Source organism: Danio rerio, chromosome 6 (assembly GCF_052040795.2).
Source record: "Danio rerio strain M-AB ecotype USA chromosome 6, GRCz13ab, whole genome shotgun sequence".
NCBI classification, from domain to species: Eukaryota; Metazoa; Chordata; class Actinopteri; order Cypriniformes; family Danionidae; genus Danio; species Danio rerio.
In genome coordinates, this window is record NC_141026.1 from 18877638 (window position 1) to 18902057 (window position 24420).

General features: G+C 37.1%; 3 protein-coding genes across 9 annotated transcripts in view; 2 read left to right on the forward strand and 1 right to left on the reverse strand.

Annotated features, from left to right (window-relative positions):
* LOC137488043 (serine/threonine-protein kinase pim-3-like) overlaps nucleotides 1-18549 on the forward strand; it is a 74078-nt gene extending 55529 nt beyond the window's left edge. The window contains exons 3-8 of the mRNA XM_087257083.1: nucleotides 17030-17112; nucleotides 17227-17277; nucleotides 17354-17726; nucleotides 17852-18031; nucleotides 18122-18217; nucleotides 18313-18549. Coding sequence (XP_087113209.1) covers nucleotides 17030-17112; nucleotides 17227-17277; nucleotides 17354-17726; nucleotides 17852-18031; nucleotides 18122-18217; nucleotides 18313-18341 — 812 coding nt within the window. The 3' untranslated portion in view covers nucleotides 18342-18549. The remainder of the gene's footprint in view (nucleotides 1-17029; nucleotides 17113-17226; nucleotides 17278-17353; nucleotides 17727-17851; nucleotides 18032-18121; nucleotides 18218-18312) is intronic.
* Nucleotides 1-24420, forward strand: part of LOC147843474 (uncharacterized) — a 388615-nt gene that overhangs the window by 43524 nt on the left and 320671 nt on the right. The window lies entirely within an intron of this gene.
* Nucleotides 1120-15350, reverse strand: LOC137489963 (serine/threonine-protein kinase pim-3). 7 transcript variants are annotated; one of them, XR_015493482.1, is made up of 11 exons: nucleotides 15021-15350; nucleotides 14720-14890; nucleotides 14515-14597; nucleotides 14350-14400; nucleotides 13901-14273; nucleotides 13596-13775; nucleotides 8060-8235; nucleotides 3827-4032; nucleotides 3615-3759; nucleotides 3302-3368; nucleotides 1120-1243 (listed from the first exon to the last, which is right to left on the reverse strand). XR_015493482.1 is itself a non-coding variant. In XM_087257090.1 (8 exons), exons 1-8 carry the CDS (start codon nucleotides 15046-15048, stop codon nucleotides 13286-13288), a joined length of 1011 nt encoding a protein of 336 aa, XP_087113216.1. In that variant the 5' UTR covers nucleotides 15049-15350; the 3' UTR covers nucleotides 13078-13285. The 7 variants fall into 7 exon arrangements, 2 of the variants coding, with proteins under 2 accessions (XP_087113217.1, XP_087113216.1); XR_015493480.1 differs by lacking the exon at nucleotides 3615-3759; XR_015493483.1 differs by lacking the exons at nucleotides 3302-3368; nucleotides 3615-3759 and adding an exon at nucleotides 4173-4383.

Sequence of the window (24420 nt, forward strand, 5' to 3'; positions counted from 1 at the left end):
TAAAAATACAGGTTAATGTTTAGATTTCACGGGGGAGAAACCAGGAAATAGTCACAAATCAATCTCGCACTTCCTAACCCTTCTGGCCGTGGATGACTGACCAGGTTCTGTAGCAGACACAGCAGATATTAGAGAGGAAACACTACGTTTCAGCAAAGTAATATTTTTTACTTGAATTATTTTTAAGATATCAATGCCTGATTTGTAGTTAAACCCATGTAATCTGTGTGTGGATATATTTAATCCACATTGTTGGTGATAATGTTTTAGCTGTTTGCTGTGGGAGAACAGATTCATGGCCACATAACACTGGGTCAGTTGTAAGAATAAAAGCTAGTAACTTGCTCGTAACGTCGGTGAAATGTTTCCACCAACCCCAAGCAGATTCAAAAATGTCTTTATTTGATTTAATTTCAGTATTCCTATAGCTCTTTAAAGAGAAAGTCAAAAGTAGTTTGAGCTCAGTGTTTGAACTCTGTGGGCTCATGAAGGCTGCAAACACAAATAGTGTTCAATTGTTGAATCTGATGCACATTTTATTCAGCTTTGAAACACAGAGACACAAATTATATTGAAAGCTCAATGCTGAATAAAAAGCTTTCAAATCCATTTTTTAGGTCTTAATTCTTATTTTATAATGTTAAATTACCCAACTAACCCAAACTGTGGGCTGAATTGTACATTTCACTCCTCCTGTTTGAAACTAAAAAGGATTCACGATTTCTGTATGCGCTGAAAATTAACTTATATGCAATTTAATAGCAGACACTTGTAAAGTAAGATCTTAAAGATCTGTAGAGAAATATAATAGAAGCACAACTATCCCTGGTCTCCCCCATTCAAATATATCATATGTACATGCAATTTGGTTTGTATATGATATGAATAAGATGACATAAATTTATGAGGCCCGAGCTACATTTCCAGGTTTTGATGAATATAAGCTCCTATATGCTAATACTTTACCTTTAAGTACAGCATTTATTTATTTTTTTACTTTTTACGAATGGTAATGATTTTAATTAACTTAATTTAAACACATTTTATATAGGCATAGGTCGTACTTCGAGAGACAAATTCTTTCTAAAGTGAAAAAGTTTGAGAACCACTTATCTATACTTAACAACACCCCTTTCATCCTGGAAGGACTTCCATCGATGCAGCCGTCCATCTGTTTTTCCATTTCCAGTCGTTGCTGTGGTGTGTAATTTTCCTTTTTTTTCTCCATGTGGTCCCTTCTGATCTGCAAAATACAATTAAAAAAGATGTCAAGTCCTTAATTAAACTTAACACCATTCTTTGAAGGTTTCATCTACCATTGTCTCCAGTCTGATTCTGTTCTAACTAATATTTCGCAGCTATAAGTAAATACTCTACTAGATGACAATCTATGAACTTATAATAAATAAATGTGTTACAATAATTAGTAAAGCTGTAAATAAAAGAAATAACAATCAAAAGCTACAAATGTTGAACAGGCCGACGACATAAATTACAAATAAATAAAACAGTAAATAAATACAGCAGTAATATGGAATATGTGTTAAAGCTGACAGCATACAAATACATTATAACAGATCAATTAATCTGATGATATAACAAATAACAATCTGCAAATTTTAAATAGCAATATACAAATGAAGCATACAAACAAACAAAAATGTTTTACCTATCGGTTTACCAACTTGACAACATAACAAAAATCATTCTACGATAATGAATAAGCTGTTAAAGAAGACAACAGAATACACAAACTAGAAAAATAGATATATTCAAATGCCTAAAATTGACAAGTCGCCAAAATAAGTTAAGAAGGCAATCTCACATTCCAACCAACATTCAGTACAATCCACAGTCTAACTAGACAGAGAAATAGTAAAATCTTTGTCCGTCACCAAAAGCACGTAGAAACAACCAAATATAACAACTTAAAATGATACTTTTAGAAAGATCTTTACATACCGCTAATGTCAGCGATGGTCAGACACTTAATGCAGCTCACACTTTCTCAACGTCATCGACGGCTTTTCGAACACATTCTTTTTTAGAACGTCACTGATTATAGTAACCACAGCAACGCCACCGCGCCACCAAATGCAATTACCCTGATTAAACGTGCAGTGCATGATTTCCGTGAAGCACTGTAGATAATAATTCTGTTAGGATTTGGGTCCCTGTAACGCCATCTTTTGAGTATATAAGCAATGGCAATTTAATCATATCTTAATGTTAAAACGACTTCCATTATAAAATCAATATGTGGACCTTTTTGGATTCCTGGGAGCTAATTAAAAATGTAATCCAGGAAAGAATGAGAACCATTGTTGTTGTTTACGTCCCTCAATCGGTATCTAAGCTGTGTCTCTAATTTATATTTATTTATGTGTGTGTGTGTGTAAATACAGTTTAAGTCACCAGAGAACAATATAGTCACAACTTATAGACCATTTGTGTTGATATAACAGTAAATAAGCGTTTAACCTTTGAATAAATTGCAAACAGCATACATGTCCTACATTGCAAATAATCAAACAAAGGACACAATAAATAACAAAAAACATTTATTGATTAAACAAGTATTAAACAAATAATAATAAAATTGAATACATGTTGTACTGCTCAAGAATTAAAAATTTCAATAAAGCAATAACAATGAAGCTGCAGAATAATGACACATTATAAACAAATTTAAGTAAACAGGAAGATTTTTAAAAAATTCTGAAATTGCACAAACACAAAAGTTTCCAAATAGACTGTAAAAAAAAGCTTTGAAACTGCACAAAATTAAAAAAAGGAAACAACTTAAAATACCCATGTAAAAATCTATGAAATTGCACAAGACATCTTAAAACAGCTATTTTTTTATAGAAACCTGAACAGAAACCAGTTTAAGAAATAGCATATATATATATATATATACACACACACACACATATATATATATATATATATATATATACACACACACACACACACACACACACACACACACACACACACACACACACACACACACACACACACACACACACACATATATATATATATGTTTGTATATGTAAAGAAATAGCATGAATATTTATAGCTAATATATATGAATATAGCATGAATATACTTTCTCTATATATATAGAGAAAGTGAAAGAAACAAATTGCCCAAGTATCAGGGAACATCTTAATACACTTAAAATGTTGTTATAAAATAAAATAATTTAAAAAAATAAAGTGATTTAGACATTTGACACATTAGCTGCTCTCTTTCCTTCCTTCCATCAACCCTATCAGGAGCAAGTTGTAGCCACCTTGTGATGTATTTCTCCACCTCTTCATCAGTGGCGCTATTGGTATGGACATTTGTCCTCACTGCATCTGTGATTAAAAGATAAACAGATGATTTGTTGTGAACAAGTACAAATGTTAATCGAAAAAAAAAAAAACAGATTCATGTTTGCTCTCACATAAGTACAACCTAAATGGGACTTAAAATCACATTATATAAAGATTCTTTGTTCCTCTGGTTAATGATTTAAATACACATTCTGCATAAAAGGTATTTTGGCACAGATGAATAACAGCCTCTAAATGTATTGAAATGTATATTTCAAATCAACTTACTGACTACGACAGTCCTTAGGGTGAGTGCACGAAAAGCCACTTTTTGGTTTGCCCCACTCCAGTTCATTTGTTTAGCCAAGGAAAGCTTTCCTAGGATACGCCACACTGCTTCTTTAGTGGAAAACCTACCAATAAGTAAAATAAACTAACAAACAAAAAATAAATTAAAATAAAAAAAAAAATCTATGAAATACAAAAGAGCTTGAACTTACCACTTTCTTCCTTTGTTCGGGCTGCTCCTTTAGTTGATGTTCAAGCTTTTCTAAATCAAATAAATTGGACAAAGGAAGGTCAAATGTGCTTGCATCTGGAGTTTCATCCCGCTGCAGAGTACTGCTTTGTTTTTGCTGATTTTTGAGAATCAGGTCCAGTTGCTGCTTTATGACCTCTTGTGATTTTATAAGTTCAGTCAGTAATGCTAAAAAACACAAATAATGAATTAGTATAACATCTCATATATCTCAACAGTGGGATAGATACTGCTGTTGTTCTCTAGTTAATCTTTACTTTCTAGCTGCATTAAGCCTTTACAAATTTACTGATGTTTTGAATTCTTACAAAGACATGACGAGTTGCAATAAGTTCTGTCTTGATCTCCAACTGCACTGGAACAAGGACTGTAAATGTTCCTAGGGGTACTGGAACGTAAAGTAACTGTGCATCTTGATGGTGTTCTTAAGGATTCTGCCATAGTCATTGGTGGTGATGGTACTTGCGGTGCTGCATCAATTTCTGAAAGATCCTCCATTCTGCCTTTCTTTTCCAGTCTCTTTTTTCCAAATAAATTTTCATCATCACAGTCACTATAGTTGTATCTGTTATGTCCCCTGATCAGATACATTTACAACACACAACATTTTAGTACAGTGCCAAGTTTTTACGCAGCGGATGCCCTTCCAGCCGCAACCCATCTCTGGGAAACATCCACACACACATTCACACACACACTCATACACTACGGACAATTTAGCCTACCCAATTCACCTGTACCTCATGTCTTTGGACTGTAGGGGAAACTGGAGCACCCGGAGGAAACCCACACAAAGGCAGGGAGAACATGCAAACTCCACACAGAAACCCCAACTGAGCCGAGGTTCGAACCAGCGACCTTCTTGCAGTGAGGCGACAGCACTACCTACTGCACCACTGCCTCGCCTGCCTAGCATGATGATTGGTCATTTTCTTAAAAAAATGTAAATACTTTTTTAGGATTTGCCATTTCCAGCAAAATGAAACAAGAAATTATTTGATGACACCTCAAACTTCAGATGCTCATCACATCTGCTGACCAATCAAATGCTCTTCTGGTATTTGATATGTCCCACCCCATTCAAGATGCTGAAACTGGCCATTGTCTTCCTGTTTCAGAATAAAACTGCACAGTTTAAAGCATTGCACATTACCGACCCAGTGTTTAAAGTGATAGAACTGCTCAATATGAGTAATGCTGTATGTGATGCCTGATATTATAAATTCCCTTAATTGATCATCATTTATTGACGACTCATCAACCTTAATAACCATGAAATGTGTCTATTGCAGTGGCACACTGTCAGGAGGTGAGTACATTATCTGTAACGTTTTATTCTGGAAGTGAACTAATCATTTAAAGGGCACCTATTATTCACTTATTTTATTTTTGGTGTCCCCAGAATGTGTCTGTGAAGTTTCAGCTTTAAATACTCTACATATCTTTATTTATATACATTGTTTTTGTTTTAAACTGTTGAAAATGTCAGTTGTTTTGTCAGATTAAAAAGTGTTGTTTCTGTGTATGTGCCTTAAATGCAAATGAGTTGTCTCTCTGTGCCTCGTATTGGAAATAAAGTAGTGTTTGGACATGTCAACTACTGGTCCACAGTGACAGGCAATCACCCAGACACTGATGAAGCAGAGACCCAGTCTGAAATAACAATGTTACGGGACCTACAGTATTATGCCCCTTTTTACAAGATCTAAAATAAGTCTCCGATGACCCTGGGGTGTGTATGTGACGTTTCAGCTCAAAATACCATACAAAATTATTTTATAACTCTTTGAAACTGCCCCTTAAAGGTCTCTATTTTATCAATCTAAGCATAAAGTCTAAAGTGCATGGAACAAAAGCATTAAGACCATGTCCGAATCCAATTTTGCCATTTTAAGGACAGGAAAATATGTTCTGTGCTCTGGCGCATGGTCCGACAGGGTTGTGCTTATTCTTTTCATGAGTTATGGGTGTGTTTTCAGCAAAATGTGCATTAAACCAATCAGAGTCTCATCTTTAACCGTATGTTCACACCGAAAGCGGCGACAGCGCCAAAGTAGCCGGAATTCATTCATTTTCAATGAAAGTCGGCAGTGAGGAGTAGTGCAGCGCGCCTTCACCGGTGTGGGCGTCGAAGAGAGTTGAAATCAAGTTAACTTTTTGGTAATGAGCTATGATGTGGTTCGGCAGCAAGCAATCAGAATGTAGAAGTCTGCCGCACGAGAGCAGTCCAGAGAACACAGCCACAGTGAACTTTGGTTCTGACCACAGTTGTTTCCACGGGTTTGATTATTGCGGTCACTGGATTTCCAATTATTTGCAATGTTTTCTCACAGGAACATACATTAAAAAGTTACTGGTGAGTTACTCATGTGAATTAATGTTATATATATTTTTCCTTAAAAAAGTGGGAATCTCAGCACAAAACAGTATTGCTGCTTCAGAATATTTCAGACATATGGACACATTAGATAATTAAGTGCAGCAAAGCCACACCACATGCAACTTGATCTTCCATTGTTAAATAAATTTGATAAAAAGTGTGCAACATTTTCACGCTTGAAAGCATGTTTTATGTGGGAATGTGACTGATATGCTGCAACGGCCCCTTTAAATACAAGATCAATGTAGCGAATTTTGACGCTCTTGCCGCCAAAGGTGAAGGCAGACAGCGTTGTCACCAGGGCGCCCAAAGCGACCTTTGACGCTCTTGATGCTTTCGGTGTGAACGTATAGTAAGAGTCAGCTGTGTTGCACCATGGCTCATTTTCTATATACATGGTGGACTTTGTAAGTGGAAAAACTAAACGCTTCACTAGTGAGAAAACAGTTAGACAAATCATCTGTTCGAGGATGAAGACTGAGCCTCCTCCAGTCGGCCTCTTTAATTTCTCTTTGCTTTACTTTTACTCTTTAACTTTAGCTAACGCTCTGCACAGGACTTTAAACCAGCATTCATCTGGTCAATAGCGTGGCCTATTTCAGTTCCTCAAAATAGCAATGCGCCAACAATACGCCTTAACACACCACATTTTTAGGCCAGAACACCCATGAGTCCACAAAGTGGCACAAATGGATTTGCTATTTAAACAACGTGGTGCAAAGCATGAAAATTACAGTTGTGCTGATCTGAAAATAGCAACTAATCACGCCATACACACCTTGCACCTTATTGCGGTGAGTGTGTGATAGGGCCCTTAGGCTTTGATCCTAATTGTGTCATTTTGGTGACTGTTGCTTTGAAGATAATGTGAAATTAAAATATATTTTTTACATGTCAGCGAGTGACAGAATTTGTCTTTAGAAGATATAAAACTGATATAAGCATCCAAAGCTTGCAGTTTCTCACTTTCGTCTAATTGGATCAATGATTTTTTCCCCATCACCTCATACTTCAGTTTCTCATCAAATCTTGATCATTCAAATGCTCTCTAGTATCTGACATAACCCGCCATTTTCAAGACGCTTCCCATTTGCTTTTCATTTGATGCGCTTGAGCTCAACCACCCTCACTGGCAGAGCTGTGATATGTGATATTGATATAAATACAATATTGGCTGATTGTTTTTTTTGTCTAATCTTTCCCACCCTCTCTCCATGTTTCAGTTGAGATTACGTCAAACATAGAATTAAAATGCTAAATTGAATCATCCAACTATGATGGAAAGACATTTACTGAAATAAATTCCAACATGCGCATCAAAGAAAGTCATGTAATTTTGTTTGAACAGATTATGAGATAACTAGGAGTGATGGTACAGCATTAGGCAAACAAGTGGACCGACCACAATGTAGAGCATCTGAAATGTTGTTTTGGCCATTCTAAAATCATTCAGCCAAAGTTCATCCTTAGACTGGTTCAGTATTATTATCTCCAGGCGCAAGTCATTTATTATATAAGAGAAAGGACCACAGTGTTTTCTCCTACCACAGCAATTTCCCTTTTTCTTTTTTATATTTGGTGCCGGTTTATCAGGAAGTGACCAGTTTTGTTCTCTTAGATGGAAACAGTGCTTTATTCATAAATGTCTTATGCAATATTCCAGTTTTGTGGATAAATCTCTTTGGATGGTAACACAGCTAATGATAACTAGGTGTAAGTCTTCTTGCCGAACACACACTTGTCTTCGTGGCTTTAATGTCCTTAGGAGACATCCAAATTCCAACTGCGCCAAGTAAATTAAATAAATAAACTGACCCAAGTGTTTCTAATCCCGCTGAGAGTGGACTGATGGATGTTGAGACAATCCCTCAGATCCTGCTCTTTCTGACCAGCGACAGGTAAACCAGGAACAGGAACCATTGGTCAATCAGTGGAAGGCATTGGCTCTGGTGCGGAGCAGGAGTCTTCATGACAAAAATGATGATCATTACCTGGTAAAGTTAACAGACATTAACATCTCTGGTGTATTTTGTAAATAAAATATGACTTCAGATGAACAACAAATTCCACTGTATCTCACATTTCACAGTTTTATGGTCAAACCTTATTATTATTATTATAAACATTTCTCAAGTAACATCTTATCACAAATATAAAATATATCCCAAGTAAATAACTCAAAAATGAAATAACAAACATGTAAACACTTTAAGGAAATAAACAGTTGTTTTCCCCTTTAAAATACAAATATTACATTTCTTGTATAAAAATTTGTATGAATAAACTTTGTGATCCTTTTTGTTGAAAATATAAAGTAGTGGTGAACAATATATTGTTTGAGCATCAAAATCGCAATGTGCGTATTTGCAATAGTCACATTGCAGGATTAATTTTAATAATGATTAAAAGATAAAAATATTATCAAAATTTGACATTATTTATCCAATGATGACCATGTTATTTTACATTTGATTGTTTCGTTTCTGTACTTGAATACTGTTCCACTCCCCAGAAAAGCATAAAGCACTGTTTATTTATTTATTATTGCTAGTAATTTGTTATAATTAATGCAGATGAACTGCATAGAAAAAGTCTTTTTCATCCAAGTCGATCTAAATTAATAAAAGCTTTCCAAATATAGCTATTCAAATCATCTGGTGAAATTATATTCCTATCGCAATGTATATCGCAGCAAAACAAAAAAAAAAAAAATGCAATGTCAGATTTTTCCAATATCGAGCAGCACAAATATAAAGCAATTGACAACACTGCCAGAGAGTCTTTCTCAGCCTTACGCATGCTAGACGTGAGCTAACTACACCTACATTTCGAAATATAAACAGAATAGAAAACTCTTTTTCAGTACACATTTGATTCCACGGTAATGATATATACATGATACCATCCAGCCCCACTGCATTTATTTATTGCCATATTTATAGCAGAAATAATACCTGGTCATTTATGTCATGGAAACACATATGTATATTTATTATCAGTGTGTTACTGAAATGCAACATGATTATTTATTAACTGTACTCTGTTAGCCCTTACTGTAGTTTATTATAAAGCAGATGTTTGTAAACATGCTTTGTAACCCTTGTCATGAACTGATCAAAGTAACAAATTGTAAACATTTGGAGTAAGATATTGTAACTGAATGTTTAGTGTTTACTTTAGAATGGTTTTCTATGGGAAAGTGCTAACCATGTAGTTTAGCATCTTGTGCTTGTATTCTAGCATAACTTATTTGCTGTATAAAGCATGTATTATATCAATAAATAATTTGATCTGTGTTTCCATTTCTCTTAAAGGATCATACTGATAGTGAGTGAGTCTCTGTTAATTTTAAAGTCCCCGTTAACTTATGACAAAATTAACCGTATGATTTTGTTAGCTCACATTGCTAGTGTTGTGGTGAACTATTTATCTGTGCATGTCATTAAAAAACAAAACTTGTTTGCCCTTATAATCTTAATTGAAATACAAAAATGCACTTCCTGTTTGTTTTTCTGTTAAATTGTCAGATTACGTACATCTTAGGAATTGGGCATGACTAACATATTTAACCACGCTGCTCCAACTGTCAGTTTTGACACTAAGCAGAAATGGTGAGCAGGATGAGTCTGTTAGGTTGTAATATCTTTGGCCAAACACTTTTCCCAATCTTACTAAATGAAATGCCTACTTTACTACATCCAATTAGCTCGCTGTCATTTAATATTCAGTTTCTCTAAGAACTGCGTCACAATACAAAAAAAAGTCGCAACTTCAAGTTCATGCAGACTTTAAACATTTTGTTTACTGGAGAAGAAAAAAAGTTTAAGATTTATATTTTATTGAAAACAGTAAAGACTTTTATTTTTTTTTACTTTTTATTCAATTTTATTGTTCATTTTCTTTGAAAAGGACAGAATTCTTGTACAGAATATAAACAACCATTTTTAATTATGAAAAACATTTAGATTACTCTTGGCTTGTTTTACTCATTTATATTATATATTTGTTTCATTGCATATTCTCATTTTAAAAACACATACTAGTTTACACTCTGAGCTGGTGTGTGTGCATGTGTGTGTGTGTGTGTGTGTGTGTGTGTGTGTGTATGTGTGTGTGTGTCTTCAGCTCGTACAGCTTCACACAGAGCCTTACAGATGCAGCAGAGGAAGCTCAGGATCAGGATCTGTTCTCCTCAGTTCCTCTGCCCCTCCTGCTCTCCTTCTACAAATCATTGACAGCGTTTATCTACACTGAACCTGACAATGCAACCCAAGCCATGACTGCTGGATTCAGATAAGTGTAATGTCACTGGCCACCTGTGCAGTGCAACCAGGGATGGCTCTCAATGTCATCTAAACTGGGCCGATCAGCCGGTGCTGCACTGAGACACCAGCGAATCAGCTGACGGCACTCTGTTACACACAACACCGTCTTCAGAAACACACAACAACACACTTCTGCTCGCTCACTAGGCTATCTCTGAATGTGTCTGAATCTCTTACCTGTTGACAAGCTCCTAGGGAAGGTCAGTCTGCTCTACACACATACGGACAATTTAGCTTACCCAATTCACCTATAGCACATGTCCTTGGACTTTTGGGGGAAACCAGAGCACCTGGAGGAAACTAACGTGAACGAGGGGAGAACATGCAAACTCCACACAGAAATGCCAACTGGCCCAGCCGGGACTCGATCCAGTGACCTTCTTACTGTGAGGCGACAATGCTAACCACGGAGTCACTGTGTTGCCCCAGCGTGTATATCAATTAAGAAAGATGTATACAAGCATTTAAATATCTACTGACTAATTTAACTTTTCTCTTTCGTCAGATGGGTTCAGGTAGTGCCTCTGTCCTGCTGCGCTTCAGGAGAATTCAGCATCACAAGCAAAATGACCACCTTGTGTCATATAACATATATTGACCAATCAGCACGGTTGTCAAGGCAGAATCTCAAGCACAACCAATCATTTTAAATGACATGGTGAATCATTTAAAGAAATTTAAATGTTAAGTTCAGAGAACTTACAATATGAATTAAATGTTTGTTGCTGCCTAATGAGTAAGTTAAACACACCTTTGATGCCAAAACTTGGTATTTTTATTAATGAAAAGTTATATTATCCGCTTAGGGCCCCAAGAAAGTCTGGAGGCAGACAATAAATACTAATAATGTAATTTCCTGTCATATTTTGTAGGATAAGGCTTTAACAAATACATTTTACCTTAAATAGCATGTGTGCAATTGTGTCCCCCCACCCCCAATCATGGATCAGTCCAGCAGTCAAATCAGATGAAAATTTAGTTTCAGAAAACAAATAGTTTGTTCATTAATTTTAGTTGTGAACTCATTTTAAGCAAACAAATCTTTTAAAATGTAGAGATTGTGTTCAGATAAAAATAACGAAAGGAAGACAGAGTGATATAAGATAAAGACAGCTAAATAAATAAGCAAATATGAAAAGTGCTTATTACTGTAAGACTTCCGGGTCTCATGACTCGAATTGCTTAGGGCCCCCAAATCACCTAATCCAGCCCTGCTCATAACAAACAATCATCATGATCACGGTACAAAGTGTAGAGTAAACAATGTTATTAACACTATGAGCTGTATTTGTTAAAATAAATGTTAAATTATTGTGTGTTTCATTAGACAAACTGTTGAGATGATGAAAAACACGCAGTCTTATACGTTTTAGTTAAATTGTGATTCTCTCTGCTGAACATTGCCCCCCTGTGTTGTCTATGATCACTAACTGAGGGGAGACGTGACCCTGCACCACAAAAGCACTTTTTTACTTCTTTTGGTTTGAGCACATGCTTTTTAAAATGATTGAGTTGTTGAAACTTTGACCTACACATGAAAAAAACATATTGTTTAAATGAAGTTATTTTTTAAATTATAATTGTATTCTAACCTGAAACTGAAGATCGTCCTAAAAAGAGATTTATTGCGCTATATCGGGATAATTTGCAATTTGATGTGCACAAAAGAAGAAAAACACAGTAGTGTTTACTTTAAATTCTCGTAAGAAGTTTAGTATTTGTATTTTTTCTAACTTTGAATTGAAGATTAAATCAAAAAACTATTCAGCACGCTTCAATGTTGAAATTTTGTAGTTCAATGTCCACAAAAACACAATATTGTTCATTTCAAATTCTCATAGAAACTTTTCTTTTTTACTTAAATTGAAGATCACTCAAAATAAAAAACATTTGTTAAATATCAGCATGCGTGTATGGACATTTACTGAGTTTATTATCGACAGATCTGTGTTTAAGTAAAACAATTCGGCTAGTTTAGATTTTTATGTTTTAAATTCAGACATCAAATTTTGCAAATAAAGTTTTGGTCTAGTTAGTTCAGCACACTACAGACAGCATGATCATATCTGACTGAACAGAGTCTCCTAATTCCTCCAGTGTCTGTGTTCATTCATTCATTTTCCTTCAGCTTAGTCCCTTTATTCATCAGGGGTCGCCACAGGGGAATGAACCGCCAAAATATCCAGCATATGTTTTACACAGCAGATGCCCATCCAGCTGCAACCCAGTACTGAGAAACATCCACACACTCTCACATGCACAAACACACTATGGCCAATTTAGTTTATTCAATTCACATAAACCACATGTCATTGAACTGTGGGGGAAACCCATGCCAACACATGGAGAACATTCAAACTCCACACAGAAATGTCAACTGGCCCTGCTGGTACTCGAACCAGCGACCTTCTTGCTGTGAGGTTACAGTGCTAACCACTGAGTCACTGTGCTGCCCTAGGTTTGAACATTTACATTTTAGTGAAACCAGTAAAGACAAAAAAAACTGCTGTAATTGCATATAAAATAACTTTATTGTTTATGATTTATTTAACACCTTCCCCTGTTTTTCTCTAAGTGGTCTAGAAACTGTACATTTGTCTACTGTAGACTAGCTTGTGTGTGTGTGTGTGTGTGTGTGTGTGTCTTCAGCTCGTACAGCTTCACACAGAGGCTCACAGATGCAGCAGAGGAAGCTCAGGATCAGGATCTGTTCTCCTCAGTTCCTCTGCCCCTCCTGCTCTCCTTCTACAAATCATTGACAGCGTTTATCTACACTGAACCTGACAATGCAACCCAAGCCATGACTGCTGGATTTAGATAAGTGTAATGTCACTGGCCACCTGTGCAGTGCAACCAGGGATGGCTCTCAATGTCAGCTAAACTGGGTCGATCAGCCGGTGCTGCACTGAGACACCAGCGAATCAGCTGACGGCACTCTGTTACACACAACACCGTCTTCAGAAACACACAACAACACACTTCTGCTCGCTCGCCAGGCTATCTCTGAATGTGTCTGAATCTCTTACCTGTTGACAAGCTCCTAGGGAAGGTCAGTCTGCTTCTGGACGTGACCCTCTGTGCACCTCTGAATGGGAAACGGTCACACAGGATGTTGTAGAGCGTCACTCCTACTGACCAGACTGTAGCTGGAGTCGCATGGTAGCAATGTTTACGAAACCACTCAGGAGGAGCGTATGCAGGAGTGCCTGAGAGACATAAGAAGACCACAAACATCTGCTCAACATGCTCCAGTACAGACAAATTCCCTTTAGTGGATCAGCAGAAGTTCACAAACATCAACAGAACGTTTCCTTCTGTAACTCAAACTCACCTGCAAAGTATTTGTAGGCCGATCGCTTCAGCAGATCTCCACAGCCGAAGTCCAGCAGCTTGATGTCCTGGGACTCTGTGGAGATCAGCAGGTTTTCTGGTTTGACGTCCCGGTGCAGGACGCCGCGGCTCTCGCAGTGTTTTAGGGCCGCAATCAGCTGCACCAGCACTTTCTTTGCAAGACGCTCATCCAGACAGCCGTTCTCCTCACAGAAGCTCTGGAGATCTTGGCAAGGATCCGGTCGCTCCAGGATCAGGATGTAGCGCCTGGGACGGTCAAACCAGTCCAGCAGCTGCAGGACACTGGGGCAGGCAGGAGCTGATGTGACACGGGTCATCAATGCCACCTCCAGCGGCAGCCGACCCTGACCATCCTGCAGGACAAACCCTCCATTATATCCAGAACTCAATCAAACACAGCAAACACAACAGATTCACATTAAAACATACAACTTTCAGTCGCTCTGGGGTTCGGTCCTTCGACACAAACTTGATGGCCACCTGCAGACAGGAAAAGCAGAGTAAATCACACCTGCCTGATTGTGACACATGACATTTACTGACAGCAACATTTCTAAAGCATGTCTGAACAAAGGAGGGAAGAAAATCTCTTACTGGCAGTCCATCAGACCTGCGCATCCCAGCAAACACAGAGCCGAATCCACCTCGTCCCAGCAACGGGCCCTTCAGGTACAAGTCTGCAACACAGAAGAGCACAAGAAATTAAGAAAAGAGAGAAAAAGAAAACATGCTGCGGTCTCATCAATGACAAATCATTTCCTAACTGAGCCATAAGATCTAGAAGATGAGCTGTGCTGACCTCTGCGAGAGCGTTTGGCTGGTCTGCTGGACGAGGTGGACAGTGTTTGCTGGCTGCTGCTCTGCCTTTTCCTCTTGCTGTTCCTCTGGTCTGTGGATGCAGAATCAGCCAAATGTGAAGGCAGAGGAGCCAAAAAACCAGGAAGCTCAGTGGTGCAGTCCCGTGTATCTTCTGTGCATCAAAACATTTTTAATGAATCTTTTTTGTTAACTTCTGTAATCCTTTTCATATTAGTCAAACACCATACAGCATCATACAGTGATATACAATGACAAACAAATGAAAGATTAAAAACACTCACCTCCTCTTTCTTCACCCATGTGGGACATGGACAATCTCCTCCAACCTGCAATAAAACAGACAAAAACAGACAAATATGAAAATAAATGTAAAACAAAGTAAAGAAGAAGAAGAAGAAGAAGAAGAAGAAGAAGAAGAAGAAGAAGAAATGAAAAAAGAGCAACAAAAATGTGTTTAAAAAAATAATCAGAAAAATAACTAAAATAAAGATGATTAGAGAAATTGTGCTCTTTAAAATAAGTCTTTTTCTCTCAGAAATCCTCCAACAGCTTCAGAAATCTCAGGAATCGCACAGAAATGCTCTGCAAAGTCGCCTCGTCTCTCAACCAACAGATTGCGATGGGTTTGATTGTATATGCGGTCAGAAATCATACAATAACACGCGTTGCTATAGCAACTAATAATGGCGTGACCTTGCGTGCCTGAGATATTTTTTTTATTTTCATGAATACAATTCATGCAGTTATTCGATGTCCTAAATCTTAATTATTAATAATAATTAATTAAAAGCTCTTGTTATAAAATTAAATAACTATCATTTTAATAGGCCTAACATCAGCTTTGAGTAAAACTTGATAGCGTCACCACCGACATTAGCAGCAGAGAAATCTTTAACGAAAATCACACAGAAATTCAAGAATAAAGTTTTTAATAAACATTACCAAACAAACGAGCTCTTCTATAAATGTAACTTACTATAATGAAAAAGTGGACAAAGATGAAATTGTTCTCCATTCGGGAGAGCTACAGGAATCATAAACTGTTTTCAGAAAAATTATTGTATTATTTTCTGAGGAACACATTTCTAGGAGTTTACGCTAAATTTCATATTATTGCCGAATCACGCTGAAGCAGGGCATTACGAAAGGTCATGTGACTGACGTCCCTGACGTCACTCCTTGCGTAGTAAATGTATGGCCAACGCACAATTTAGGTATATTAATGAATTATATTATTAAATGAAATAAATTGTATAATAAACAACAATAATATTAAATTAAATAAGGCTTTTAGTATTTCATTTCATTTAATTTCGATAGCTCAATCAGTGTATGGTGATGACGCAGTATTGATGAAAGCTGATTGGCCAATTGAAAATTACCCCGGAAATTAAATTTTTATACATTTTTAATTTAATAACAAGAGCTTTTATATAGAACTAATCGGATTTATACCCCTTTTTGGCTATTTGTATTTTACAATTTTAGTTGCTATAGCAACGCGTGTTATGATATGAATTCTGACTGCATATAAAAAACAATCAAACCTATCGCAATCTGTTGGTTGAGAGACGAGGCGACTTTGCAGACCATTTCTGTGCGATTCCTGAGATTTTTCAAGCTTTTGGAGGATTTCTGAGAGAAAAAGACTTATTTTAAAGAGCACAATTTCTTTTATCATCTTTATTTTAGTTCTTTTTTTGATTATTTTTATAAACACAATTTTGTTGCTCTTTTTTCATTCCTTCTTCTTCTTCTTTTTTCTTTACTTTGTTTTACATTTATTTTTTATATTTCTCTGTTTTTGTCTGTTTTATTGCAGGTTGGAGGAGATTGTCCATGTCCCACATGGGTGAAGAAAGAGGAGGTGAGTGTTTTTAATTTTTCATTTGTTTGTCATTGTATATCACTGTATGATGCTGTATGATGTTTGACTAATATGAAAAGGATTACAGAAGTTAACAAAAAAGATTCATTAAAAATGTTTTGATATACAGAAGATACACGGAACGGCACCACTAAGCTTCCTGGTTTTTTGGCTCCTCTGCCTTCACATTTGGCTGATTCTGCATCCACAGACCAGAGGAACAGCAAGAGGAAAAGGCAGAGCAGCAGCCAGCAAACGGCGTCCACCTCGTCCAGCAGACCAGCCAAACGCTCTCGCAGAGGTCAGCACAGCTCATCTTCTAGATCTTATGGCTCAGTTAGGAAATGATTTGTCATTGAAGAGACCGCAGCATGTTTTCTCTTTCTCTCTTTTCTTCATTTCTTGTGCTCTTCTGTGTTGCAGACTTGTACCAGAAGGGCCCGTTGCTGGGACGAGGTGGATTCGGCTCTGTGTTTGCTGGGATGCGCAGGTCTGATGGACTGCCAGTAAGAGATTTTCTTCCCTCCTTTGTTCAGACATGCTTTAGAAATGTTGCTGTCAGTAAATGTCATGTGTCACAATCAGGCAGGTGTGATTTACTCTGCTTTTCCTGTCTGCAGGTGGCCATCAAGTACGTGTCGAAGGACCGGACCCCCGAGCGACTGAAAGTTGTATGTTTTGATGTGAATCTGTTGTGTTTGCTGTGTTTGATTGAGTTCTGGATATAATGGAGGGTTTGTCCTGCAGGATGGTCAGGGTCGGCTGCCGCTGGAGGTGGCATTGATGACCCGTGTCATGTCAGCTCCTGCCTGCCCCAGTGTCCTGCAGCTGCTGGACTGGTTTGACCGTCCCAGACGCTACATCCTGATCCTGGAGCGACCGGATCCTTGCCAAGATCTCCAGAGCTTCTGTGAGGAGAACGGCTGTCTGGATGAGCGTCTTGCAAAGAAAGTGCTGGTGCAGCTGATTGCGGCCCTTAAACACTGCGAGAGCCGCGGCGTCCTGCACCGGGACGTCAAACCAGAAAACCTCCTGATCTCCACAGAGTCCCAGGACATCAAGCTGCTGGACTTCGGCTGTGGAGATCTGCTGAAGCGCTCGGCCTACAAATACTTTGCAGGTGAGTTTGAGTTACAGAAGGAAACGTTCTGTTGATGTTTGTGAACTTCTGCTGATCCACTAAAGGGAATTTGTCTGTACTGGAGCATGTTGAGCAGATGTTTGTGGTCTTCTTATGTCTCTCAGGCACTCCTGCATACGCTCCTCCTGAGTGGTTTCGTAGACATCGCTACCATGCGACTCCAGCTACAGTCTGGTCAGTAGGAGTGACGCTCTACAACATCCTGTGTGACCGTTTCCCATTCAGAGGCGCACAGAGGGTCACGTCCAGAAGCAGACTGACCTTCCCTAGGAGCTTGTCAACAGGTAAGAGATTCAGACACATTTAGAGATAGCCTAGTGAGCGAGCAGAAGTGTGTTGTTGTGTGGTTCTGAAGACGGTGTTGTGTGTAATAGAGTGCCGTCAGCTGATTCGCTGGTGTCTCAGTGCAGCACCGGCTGATCGGCCCAGTTTAGATGACATTGAGAGCCATCCCTGGTTGCACTGCACAGGTGGCCAGTGACATTACACTTATCTAAATCCAGCAGTCATGGCTTGGGTTGCATTGTCAGGTTCAGTGTAGATAAATGCTGTCAATGATTTGTAGAAGGAGAGCAGGAGGGGCAGAGGAACTGAGGAGAACAGATCCTGATCCTGAGCTTCCTCTGCTGCATCTGTGAGGCTCTGTGTGAAGCTGTACGAGCTGAAGACACACACACACACACACACACACACACACACAAGCTAGTCTACAGTAGACAAATGTACAGTTTCTAGACCACTTAGAGAAAAACAGGGGAAGGTGTTAAATAAATCATAAACAATAAAGTTATTTTATACGCAATTACAGCAGTTTTTTTTGTCTTTACTGGTTTCACTAAAATGTAAATGTTCAAACCAAGGGCAGCACAGTGACTCAGTGGTTAGCACTGTAACCTCACAGCAAGAAGGTCGCTGGTTCGAGTACCAGCAGGGCCAGTTGGCATTTCTGTGTGGAGTTTGATTGTTCTCCATGTGTTGGCATGGGTTTCCCCCACAGTTCAATGACATGTGGTTTATGTGAATTGAATAAACTAAATTGGCCATAGTGTGTTTGTGCATGTGAGAGTGTGTGGATGTTTCTCAGTACTGGGTTGAAGCTGGAAGGGCATCTGCTGTGTAAAACATATGCTGGATATTTTGGCAGTTCATTCCCCTGTGGCGACCCCTGATGAATAAAGGGACTAAGCTGAAGGAAAATGAATGAATGAACACAGACACTGGAGGAATCAGGAGACTGTTAAGTTAGATATGATCATGCTGTCTGTAGTGTGCTGAACTAACTAGACCAAACCTTTATTTGCAATATTTGATGTCTGAATTTAAAACATAAAAATCTAAACTAGCCGAATTGTTTTACTATAACACAGATCTGTCGATAATAAACTCAGTAAATGTCCATACACGCATGCTAATATTTAACAAATGTTTTTTTATTTTGAGTGATCTTCAATTTTAGGTAAAAAAGAAAAGTTTCTATGAGAATTTGAAATGAACAATATTGTGTTTTTGTGGACATAGAACTACAAAATTTCAACATTGAAGCGTGCTGAATAGTTTTTTGATATAATCTTCAATTCAAAGTTAGAAAAAATACAAATACTAAACTTCTTACGAGAATTTAAAGTAAACACTACTGTGTTTTTCTTCTTTTGTGCACATCAAATTGCAAATTATCCCAATATAGCGCAATAAATCTCTTTTTAAGACGATCTTCAGTTTCAGGTTAGAATACAATTATAATTTTGAAAATAATTTAAAATGTACATATTGTTTTTTCATGTGTAGGTCAAAGTTTCAACAACTCAATCATTTTAAAAAGCATGTGCTCAAACTAAAAGAAATAAAAAAGTGCTTTTGTGGTGCAGGGTCACGTCTCTCCTCAGTAAGTGATCATAGACAACACAAGGGGGCAATGTTCAGCACAGAGAATCACAATTTAACTAAAACGTATAAGACTGCGTGTTTTTCATCATCTCAACAGTTTGTCTAATGAAACACACAATAATTTAACATTTATTTTAACAAATACAGCTCATAGTGTTAATAACATTGTTTACTCTACACTTTGTACCGTGATCATGATGATTGTTTGTTATGAGCAGGGCTGGATTAGGTGTTTGGGGGCCCTAAGCAATTCGAGTCATGAGACCCAGAAGTCCTTCAGTAATAAGCACTTTTTATATTTGCTTATTTATTTAGCTGTCTTTATCTTATATCACTCTGTCTTCCTGTCTATATTTTTATCTTAACACAATCTCCACATTTTAAAAGATTTGTTTGCTTAAAATGAGTTCACAACTAAAAATAATGAACAAACTATTTGTTTTCTGAAACTAAATTTTCATCTGATTTGACTGCTGGACTGATCCATGATTGGGGGTGGGGGGGACACAATTGCACACATGTACTGATTAAAGTAAATTTGTATTTGTTAGAGCCTTATCCTACAAAATACGACAATTGTTTTGATTATGTCTATTTCTGAGAGAACGAGACCATTGTACCAATCGCACTGAGACATTTCAAATGATATCAAACATGATAGTTAAAGTCAGTTTGGTTAATCTAGAACATTCAAACATTGAAATGACCATATGCGTGAGTTGGGGGGATGAAGCTGAGTTTCAGCATACTCAGATGCAAATGCAGCAGGAACTGGTTTTTCCCGCATTCCCCCCTGGTGGGTTGTGGAGTCCATTGGCCCTGTTTTCAGCTCATGTTTTGAATTGTCAAAGACATCAAAAATATTTGTAATATTTCAATTCTTACAGACCTAAAATAAATGATTATCTTTGCAAAACGCATGATCTATTTTGTATATGGTGACATAACCTGTTATATGATGTTATACTGGATAAGGACTGCCAAGGGTGTTAAGACATTCAGAATAACACTATTTCAGACTCAGAATATGGCCATGATTATACAATTATAAGTCACTGGAGCACAATTAACTGTCTTTAGAAATAGAAATGACAGAAGCAAATACATATTCATTTTTACCTTCATAAGTATCCTTGCAATGATGTGAAAATGAGATTGCAATGAAAAATGAGATTTTATGTCATATTATTAATCACATAAAATCTTACAGCAGTCAACACTGAAATCCATACATAATACATTACGTTTGAATGAATCCCATTTCTGTGATATAAATAATAAACATTCTGAACAGAGAACTGTAACATTGAGCAAATACAGCAGAGATACAATAGAACTCACAATGTAGTCACTATCTATTGAAACCAAGATTGGAAAAAAACTTGAATATATTTATTATTTATTATACAAATTTAACAGCAAATGACCTGTTAAAAAGTCACAACATTACATTCAAATCAGCTTCTGTTACTTGCTGCTTTACTTTAATCACAGTTGCGTTGCCCAAAAGGGTCAGTTCTTACATGATTAAATTAATCTTTCTTAAGTATGTCTGGACGAATGTGACACCGTCACACTTTCAGTTCTCCAAGTCAATCTCAATATAATCTCAAATAATCTCAATGCAGCAAATCACGGTAATAAACAAAGATGTAAACAAAGTACATTGCTTTATAAACTATTACAATTACTTGAAGCACAGTCAACATAAATGAAGTTGAGCCAAGTAAAAATGTCAAAGATTAAACAATCAGGCCCTTCTGAAGGCTGAAATAAATCATTAAACACTGACTATCATCTGGTTTGTAATCAATAACTATTTTCAGACCAAAGAATATCATGTGCTGAATGAAACAAACTGTGTTACTAAGAATAAATTAAGAATAAATGTCACCTTCAAATGTAAAACATCATTTTGTTTCCTATAAAAAGCGATTAGTTACTTTAATGAAGGGATCAAAACCGCTGCCTTAAAAGTGACCAATTGACTTCCCTTAAAAATATGAGGACCTATTAAGTTGACTTAACTTACCTTTTTATAGTCAACTAATTGCTTTTTACAGCGTAATTAAAATGAGATTTCATTTTTCTCAGAATCACAACATTCATGACTGCCCGTTTCGCCACTTACAAATTTAAAATGAAGCATATTTTCATACAATTTATTGCTCACATTACATGTATGATAACTTAAATATATTTGAATATACTGTATAATATGAATAAAACAATTAGTTTGAAATAAATTAGAGTAATAACCGCTAGACATTCAGCATGCTAAGTTTCTGTGCTATAACTCTAAACTAGATTTAATTAAGAATTATTCTTTCCTGCAACTGCATTTTCAAAAAAAATAAAAATGTTATCCTGGCAATACTGACCACCACCAAATTCAACCACACTGCTAAGAAAAAAAAAACTGCTGCTGCCACTACTGCTATGCTAACTACTAACACTACTACTACTACTACTACTGATAATAATAATATATTTCCTAAATAAAAATCAGTATAGAATTATTTTTGAAGACAAGATAGAAACATTGGTTTAGTGAGGATCATTAAAAAGTGAGCTTTAGCTTTAAAAATAAATCTGTAATAATAAAAGATTGTTGTACATTTACTTTATTTATTCATCAATTAAATTCAGCCTTGGTATCTATAACACTTCTCTTTAAACTTTTGCATTCCTTTACGTTTGATTACAGTATTTTTTAAAATAAAAATATTAAGTACATTTAATTCAGAACTTGCACACATCTGTGTTTAGCATTTATTCTGTTACTTGCTTTGAATCTCACCTGGCGTTTATAAGATACTGTGCCAGGCTGATGTTGGCAGGTGTTCCAGTAATGGTGATCTGGCGGTCTGATGACCCCTCCATGGCATTAGCAATTTTGATCTGAGCCCCAGACATCTGACGGATTTCATTAATTTTGGTGCCCTGACGTCCAATTATACAGCCTATTAGCTGAAAATATAAAGTAGACAGATTACAATGAGTTCAAGGCGTGTTCTTTACATTCTTCTTTGATTAGGGGTATAACGATACATCATAATGTGAAACTGTGAAATATAAATGTGCTGATGTGCATCGCTTGTGTAAACGAAAGGACTTGCAATACTGAACTTGTTTTTTTTGCAGTACTCGACTTATTGTATAAGGTTAATTTTCACCCAAAAAGGTCAATTCTGTTTTCCTGTATTACGCTGATAATGCTGTTTCATGGCCGTGAAATCACACGTTTGTTTACCACAGAGATATTACAGATGATACATTTGTAAATAATGTTCACTTTGTTGCACAGAGAGAGATTCCTTTGCTTCATAAGACCTCAGTGCATCGTCAGGACTTGAGTGTATCGTTACACCCCTATCTATGATACAGTTTCCCCAAAAACTGTCTCTCAAAGTTCATGAGTACTGGCCTGTGAACTGGCATCCACACCTATTAACAGAACAAATGCAGGAGAACTGAGAAATACAGAGAACATTGAACACAACATTAAGCATGGTTAAACTGTGCAACTGTCCAAATCTGTTATAAAACACTAATAAATCTAATGGAGAATTTCCTGATTTACAGTAAAATACTGTTCATTTTTACAAAGCGACTGACATTCCAGGAGTTTCTAATGGCACTTCACATTTAACTTTTTATTCACTTTTATTTACTGATTGTTCTTAATTGTTCTTATAATAAACAGGTTCATGTTAAATTTCGTTATTAATTTTAGGTTTTTGTTGCATGTCTCAGGGATGTCAATGGGAAGCACCAAGGAATGTCATGCAGCTCACACTCCCAGGAAAGTGCCAACTTCACCCTAAAGTACTCCAGCTGATATGGGGGTGTTTTGGAGAAACTCAGGTTTACCTGTTTGCTTTACCCAAGACCGGCCACTGCTCCGCTCAGCACAGATGCACTGGCTCACTGCTGGATTCGGACATGTGTATCAGGCAAGTTTGCGTTTCCCTAGTGAGTCTTCTTGTACAGACCCTGTGCAAGGTCAGGGAGGACGAGGAGCAGATCTTGCTGGTTGCACCACACTGGCCCACCCAGACCTGGTTTCCAGAACTCACACTCCTCGGGACAGACCCTCCCTGACAGATTCTCCTGAGAAAGGACCTTCTTTCTCAAGGAGGTTTTCTATCTGGCACTTACGTCCAGATCAGAAAAAGGAGAAGGTAGTTGGAATTTTTATAGATTTAAAGAAGGCATTTGAAACAATAAATGATAATATATTGGTAAACAAATGATAAAGGTTTGGTATTAGAGAAGTAGCCTTGGACTGAATAAGCAGTTATTTAAAAAATAGGCAACAGTTTGTGGAAATTGGCAACCATAAATCTTCATATCTAAATATAAAGTGTGGCATAGCACAAGGATCAGTTTTAGGTCCAATATTGTTTATAATTTACATTATGAAGGTGCCTGTAGCTCGAATATTACAGAAGGTGCCTGTAGCTCGATGCGTTGCATTCACTGCGTGTTCAGCGCAAATGTCCGCTAAATGTGAAATCTAACACTGTACACATCATCGACAAAGAAGCTCGCCTTTGCTAAGTTTAAACTGAATCTGCGGCTCATAACAAAGAGCAGTATTGTGCCGGTGGTCATCACGAGAATCCTGCTCTGCCTGCTTATAAATTAGTGCGCTGACTCGCCTGCTTTCCACAAACAGAAGAAAGAAAATCAGCTCATAACAAGACTGAGCATTTAAAATGACACAAACCCAGATCAAAACCTTTAAAGAGTGATAGAAGTGAGACTTTTATTAATTTCTATTGTC